Source organism: Gavialis gangeticus, unplaced genomic scaffold, assembly GCF_001723915.1.
Source record: "Gavialis gangeticus isolate Ggan-Ray unplaced genomic scaffold, GavGan_comp1, whole genome shotgun sequence".
Lineage (NCBI taxonomy): Eukaryota > Metazoa > Chordata > Crocodylia > Gavialidae > Gavialis > Gavialis gangeticus.
In genome coordinates this window covers 96,304,796-96,312,264 of record NW_017728992.1, presented here as the reverse complement: position 1 = coordinate 96,312,264, position 7,469 = coordinate 96,304,796, and the positions used below count along the sequence as shown (strand labels likewise).

The 7,469-nt window shown below is 36.4% G+C and overlaps 1 protein-coding gene across 2 annotated transcripts in view; it reads left to right on the top strand.

The window, feature by feature from the left end:
* Positions 1–7,469, top strand: part of SMCHD1 (structural maintenance of chromosomes flexible hinge domain containing 1) — a 188,403-nt gene that overhangs the window by 116,621 nt on the left and 64,313 nt on the right. For both annotated transcript variants that reach the window (XM_019525875.1, XM_019525868.1), the window contains 6 exons: positions 1,565–1,642; positions 1,730–1,849; positions 3,212–3,356; positions 3,575–3,671; positions 5,205–5,277; positions 6,114–6,253. In XM_019525875.1, the coding sequence (XP_019381420.1) occupies positions 1,565–1,642; positions 1,730–1,849; positions 3,212–3,356; positions 3,575–3,671; positions 5,205–5,277; positions 6,114–6,253 (653 nt within the window). The remainder of the gene's footprint in view (positions 1–1,564; positions 1,643–1,729; positions 1,850–3,211; positions 3,357–3,574; positions 3,672–5,204; positions 5,278–6,113; positions 6,254–7,469) is intronic.

Sequence of the window (7,469 nt, the reverse complement as noted above, 5' to 3'; positions counted from 1 at the left end):
TAATAGGCCTGATAGTGTGTCCTGAAGGTTGGATATAGGAAGAGCCATACAGGATCAGATCATTTTTTCCATCTAGTCGCACTTAAATCCCACTGTTGTGGTTCAGTGGTAGAATACTTGTCTGCCATTCAGGAGACCTGGGTTCAATTTCTGGGCAAGTACATAATTACAACCGCTGAGGCATCAAACGTCTGGACTCGGATATCTCTTTGGATTCTGTCTCAATGGCGTAAATGGGGAATGAAAGGTCTGGGCAGCCTCTGATCCACTATATTCTTGCCTAGGCATATATGTCAAAGGCCTTGATGACCTCTCATACATGCACCGTGATCCAGAAAGATTGACAATTGTAACAAATTTAAATAGTTTTCTAAAAAAAGACTTTAATATGGAATGTGTTTTCCAGTGGTCTTAATGCTGGCAGTTGATTGTTAGTGTTTTAATAGCTTCTTTCTTCTGGTGGTTTGAGGTGAAGGACTGAGTCATACCTTATTTCACAACAAGAACATTAAATAGGCTCTCTAAATTTTACAAGTGAGAGGCATGCATTTTTTTTTTTCCAACCAATGAGAGAGGGAAGTAAAAGTCAAGAATTTTTTAGTGCCCCCATCACAAAGAGATAATCAAAATTTAACGATAAATGTTAGTGGCCTAACATACTCCAGATGCAGTCTTGGTTCTGAAGACTTGCTTTCTTTCATTCAGATTTCTTTTGTTCTTAGAGTAATTGGTTTGTATTATTCCTTTGCTTACAATAAGAGAGCATATCTCCCCAGTACTATTTGCATTGTACAGGTGGGCTGGAGTTGCAGAGAGGCAACAACTTGTCAGAAGTGCTTGATATTTCAGGTATTGATTATGTACTGCATTTGGACAGTCCAAATAAAAGCAGCAATGTGGTAATGCTTCTCAACAAGAAAGCCTGATCTTCATTGAGAGAAACTGTTTTATACTAACTGTTTAAGAAAAAGTAACTGTTGGAATTTAATATTAGAACTCACATAATTATAACTTATGTAACAGAACAAGTAGATTTTGGATATAGCCACATCTAGCAGGCTAATGAAGAAATGCGTGTAATTTGGTACAAGAACAGATGAATAAACATACAGTGGTAACATTTAATGCTTACATTTTAAATGGGCTGAATCATGTAATGTCACATCTTGCCAGAAGGAGAAGGTTTGGTTTGGTTTGTTTTTCAGTAGAAGCTTTCCACAATGTACTCAGTATGTATGTATGTATTAAGCAATCAGATATCCCATTAAAAAGACCCCATAAAAAACAGTATTGGGCAAAAGAAGAATAGATACTTCCCTCCCTTCCCCTCCCATCATATTTTTAGTTGATTTTTATGGTTATTTTCCCCTCAAATTATAATCTACTAAGAACCTAGCTCTCAGTAAGTTACTTTTTGATAAGTGTGATTTGAATCTAAACTCCTATCTCTTCCTTTAAAAATGATTGTGTGCATATTTAATAAGTATTATTTATTGCAATAACAATAACAATGTGATACTAAATCTAAGTTTTATGTAGCTAAATTGTCTTTTTTCTGTTTAAGCTTCAAGTGGCGATATGGAAATTACTTCACATATTAGTCAACATGGAGGAAAATGGCCTTACTGGTTTAAAAAAATGGGTGAGTTGGCTTTAAAATAGTACCTACAATTTATTAACAGTTTTATATTTTTTTCTTTTAACTTCATTTGTATCTGATTCTATGCAGAAAATATTCACAAACTTGGAAGCTACACTCTGAAACTGCAAGTGGTAGTGAATGAAAGTAATGCAGACACTTATGCAGAAAGGCCTCTACCATCTAAAATGTTTAAGTTTACTATTGTAGGTAAGAATTCAATTTATATTAGTATTCCTGAATTGGATGCTTCATGAATGCTAAACTCTTATTTCTGATTCATCATATTTAAAGGTAGGTAGTCCTAAGACCAGCTGCAAAATAAATTCTATTTTGGTTAAGGAAAATAGAGTCAGTACTTTTTATAATGATAAAATGGCAAGTAGGACAATGGGAGGTTATCAAGTGGTAAAACAGAAAAAGATGCCTTGTATGAACAACCAAGTTTGGTGTTTTACAGCTCATGCTTCTGCGCTTATGCTTCATCCAGCCCTAAAACTCTTAAATCAATGAAAAACAAAGCTAAACCCTCATAAGCTTCTCTTGAAATGAGTTTCAACACTAAGAGTTTCCTCTTACTGTTACTAAGGATTTTTATTATAAGAATTTTTTTTATATTCAGAACATCAAATATCCTTATTTTATGCTTAATTATCTACTTGCAAATCAGAAGATGTAGTTACGTTTAAATGAAGCTAGACAAAATGTGGAAAGAACATTTTCCACTATATTTTATCTTATTTTCCCCCTCATAAATTCTAATCCATCCATATCTGCTCCAAAATAACATTTACTTGGCCATTCTTTTGAGAATGTTATCTTTAATAGTTCTACATGGCTAATTATAACTTGGAAACTTCTTCATAATGCTTATTCTGGATCCCAAAAATTGCACAGCCAGACACACGCATAGCAGGATGTGTAAATATGGGGATCCAAGAGAAAATTCCTCAAGATTCCACTGCATGCCAGGACTTTCAAAGCCACATCAGGAAGCAAAGCACCAGGGGTCAGTGAAGCAGGCTGCTTAGGCTTGCCCTCCAAAATGTCCACAGTTCCACCAAACTTGGTGTTATCCATGTTACTGAGCATTCACTTTTTCTTCTCGTGCAGTAATTTTTGCAAGAAAGAAGTGTTTTTTGAGAAGGAAGAGAACACAGAAAAGATGTCCATCTCTATCCAAATAATTTTTAATCATAATTATTTATGCATACATGGATGTCTAGAAAAACATTTCCCTAAAAAAGATGCAGGCTGAGAATTCTGTGTTCATCCAGCCCTAAAAATGAAGAATGAACCTTAAGGCAAGGCAGAGAATGTTACGTATTCAAAACATTCCCTTCAGGGGTAATTTCACAAATTAGATGGGACCCCCAAGAAGAATGTCTTCTATGGAAGGTTGTTCCTATAATCAGCTTAGCCATAGAAGTGTATGTTAGAAAAAGTTTCCTTTTTTCCCCCAAAAAAGCACTGTGCTGCCAGCCCAATGGCTTAATGAAAAAGAATCTAATATATACATACAGATAATACAATTGCCTTTTAAAAATATATGAATACTCCTCTCTGTCTTAGAGGGTAAGCCAGAGAAATTTTCTGTGGGTCTTTTGGATCCTCCATTTCGAGTTGGAGTACCATTTAATATTCCTTTGGATTTGCAAGATGAGTTTGGTCATGCAACGCAACTGACAAATCATATTGACCCAATTCTTGAAGCAAGGTAAGTAAACTTATCTAATTTTGTTCTCCCTTCTTTGTAATTTTATAAATGCAATTATTTATGTATTTAGTTTCAGAATAGTGAACTATGTATTTTTAACATAAATTAACTAGTGTTGCTTGTTGCTGCTTTCAGATAGTCCTATAAGTGTTAGTTTCTATTCTAGTGGAAACTAAAATGCTTTGCCTATCTTTAATTCAGTTTTAATTATTTTTTAGTGGTTTGACATTAAGGTATGAAGAAATAACAAAAGGAGAAAATTGTACCATTAAGGGTGTCACTGCTAAAGGCCTCGTAAATAATTATCAAGGCAAGGTAGGCCAGTGGATTTAAATTTGATCAGTGTAATAAAATCACATGGTTATTTACATGTAAAATAGGTTTTGAATAAGGTATTTTAATGGTTACAACTGTCTTGGTTAACAAAAATGCGTGTTTGTTATATTGATGTCCAAATGGAGTCCATAAGTTTTGTTTTTTAATGTGAGTTAATATTTTTGTTGAATATGGATAATTTATTTTTAAATGACATGTGTTACTGTATACTTATAACGTGTTTTGTATTCTTGGATTAAGACATGTTTCTTGACCTACAGCTCTTGCAGTTATGCAAGTCTTAATTTAGGGAAGACAGAAAATAGGAAATAATGCATTTAAAATGTCAGAAACTTATGGACTGTTGATGATGAGAAAGCAAGCATGATTGCTGGAAGAAGAGTGGTTTAAGAGAAGCGAGCTTACACATGGTCATTGAAAACAAGATATTTATTCCTAGTAATAGATGATGACATGGAAAGATGTAAAGCTGAAAATGTGAGGAAGGAGGAAAAAAGGCAATAGTTATAAAACATAATTGGGAGTAGAATACAAAATGGACAATGCAGGATGAAGGGGGTTATACCTAAATATTAATTTTTATCCTTTCTGTTGGAGGACAGTTTTGTTTCACACCATCTATCCAGTCCACACACAGAGGAATCACGTGTATAGTTAGGCTGGAGTGAATTTAAAATTTACTACAGATTTACAGATTGTAGAGCTTTTCTTGTATCCAAGAACCTTAATTGGACTCTTTTATGTCATCAGTTTCTTCTGCCTCTCGCAATTTTGTTTTCACTATAATGTTTTTCACAAGTTATTCTTGGATTTTTTATTTTTCATAGTTTACTTCTCTGGGGATGGGATGGAGGGAAGATGTTTATTAATAAAAAGTTTATTAAAATATATGTGTTTAGAGTTAATTGTGTGACTGTTTTGTTTCATACTTATGAAAATTTATGCATAAATAAATACTTTCAAACAGCTACAAAATATAAAATACCTAAAAAACTGCAGTGTTCCCTTTTGGAGCTGGGATTAATATATAGTGATCAGTTTTAGTGATACAACTTTAAATTAGCAGCTACAAATAGTTTTAGGTAACTGAGTTAACTGTATTGTCTAGCCAGAGTCAGAATTTGCTGTCTCGTTCATTTTTGACTTGCTCCAAGCAGAAAGCTGACAAATGATGAAGACAGGTTTTGAATACCACTTTTTAAAAAATATATAATATTTTTACATGTGTTTTTACCCCCATTAACGCATACATCTAAACTGTTAAATTAATTTGTAGTGATTCTGGATTAATGCAGGTTGATATATAAAACAATTGATATTTCTGGAAGTAATGACACATTAATTTTTGTACAGGCTTAGTTTACAATTTAATACAAAAGATAGTACTAGGATTCTGGAAATTCATGCAACTCCCATATAAATGTGCAAAATTATCTGAGGGAATTTATCTAAACTGAATGTATGTATTATCTGTTTGTTCAAGGCTAATCTTTAAAATGTTCTTTTTACTAGAACTTTAATCTGAAGGTTACTCTTCCTGGTTTGAAAGAAGACTCACAGGTCTTAAAAATCAGATTACTGCCTGGTAAGTGTTATGCATGATTAGCGATGTCACGTTATAAAGTATGTTAATCATATCTTTTTGGGAGGGGACATAGTATTAAAAAAAAACCTTGCATGTAAGAAGTGTGTCAACCTGGGTATTAAGATTTATTTATTCCTACCAGCAACTGAAGTCTAGAAATACAAAGCAAATTCTGTCTTCTTTATTAGGAATGTTGCCTCAAAACTCTAGTTCTGACCAGGTCCTAGAAATTGGCTGCCTGACTGGATGTGATTAAGATTTTTTTATTTAATTTTTATTCTGTGTTTTAATGGTCAAAATCTTTTCCATACTCTTGTACAATTATTTAGTACTATGTTATATTTCTCTTGTCTTTATGGTCCAAAATGGTAGTCTGCTACCCTTCTACTACCTTCCATGACACAGGTTACCTTGTGAACAAATTCTTTCTTTTCCATTCAGTTTTTTACTGAAAACAGTGTCTTTTGGTATTGAGCATTTGTATTTGTGATTTAAGATTCAAAGTTTTTAGCGTTAAAGTACTTACCAACTTTAACATCAGTTATTCTTTTGAGCCATGGAGCAGATCTGTAGCAGTATAGTCCAGTATCCTACCATACTCCTGTGGATATGGTGGCATAAAAAATGTGGGTCCCCTTGAAGTCAAGAGTTTTGGCATGAGCCACCACTCCTCTACTAGGCAGAGGAGTAAATATGTGTGTAAATATGCATTGTGTTTAGTGTTCTCCCCTCGCAGCTTGATTTTAAAATTCCCTGTGTTGCAATGAAAAACTAAAATCAAATGACCGGTAACATTCTGAAATGTAAACTCCACATTTAAAATTGTACATCTATAGGCCCACCTCATCAGTTGAAAGTGAAACCAGATTCTGAAATTCTAAAGATTGAAAATGGGACCGCTTTCCCCTTCCAAGTTGAAGTGTTAGATGAATCCGGAAATATAACATCCCAGCCAAAACTGATAGTTCATTGTAAGGTACGTTCAATTTTATTTACAATAGAATAGGCTTCTGCTTTGACACTAGCTTTAACTATATTGAGATTTACTGTCAGTAGCCATAGCTTCCACAGTCAAGTTCCTGACTGAATATGAGAGCTATAGAAACCTGATATGAGAGGGAAGATATGGGAATTAAGTTATTTAATTACAGTGTTAAGATATTCCAAGTCCTGCTTTATATATTCAGGAACTCCATGTAACCCGGAGTGCATATGTGGTGGTTTGGGGAGGGGGTGCAGGGGTGGGGGCTTTTATTTACCCAGGATTGACAGTCTTCATTTGAATTTGTTAGTCTTAATAAATGATGAATTTCTTGCAAAGAGAGGTAGTTAGCCAGGTTAGCGTGAAGTCAGGCAGAAGGTAGGGTAGATTTGCAACTCCTAGACTAAGTAAATCAGGTACATATAACCTCTGATCCCAAGCTTACTTCATCAGTTGTTGTGAAAGGACATGCACAGAGTATTGTATCAAATGGAGCAGAGTTTCTCAACCTTTTTTTGTACCAGGGTCCATTTGTAAACATTGACGGCCAGTAAATAGTTTAAGTAGAAAATAGCCCACTGACCCTGCTAGTGCCACTCATTCCCAACCTGCTGTCACCTGCCCTGGGTAGCAAGACCCATTGCCATCGCTGGGGCCCCTGCGCCACCAGCAACACAATAATGGGTGGGGGGCAAGGCTGCACTTCCTATACCTCTTCCTGCCACCAGCCACTCTGGTGCCAGGCCACAGCTCTACCCTACTGCCATGGCCCAGCTGGCGCTGCCACTTGTCTCAGACCGCCAGTGCTCCTGCTACCCCACTTTCTCTCAAGGGCAGAGCCATGGCCTGAGGGTAGCAGCAGTGGCAACTGGACTGCGCTGGCAGAGTAGAGCTTCAGCCTGGCATACAAACGGCTGGCAGCGTGAGGAAGTGAGGGCAGCAGCCCCTTTCTCTCTCCTCATCCATTACTCCTTACATTGTGGATAGTGCAGCTGGCACAGGGGTCCTAGCAAAGGCAACAACAAGTCCCGGTGCCCTGGTCTGCCCTCCTGCTCTGGGTCCTGGCTGCTGGGCTAAAGAGGCAGCTCCTGCCTGCATCAGTCTAGCCAGGCTGCAGCCCCTATGCCAGCTGTAGGCAGACAGATCCTGGGGGGGAGGGGCATGTGTGTGCCCCCCTTCCAACTTGTCACCTGTCCCTCCCCACCCCACC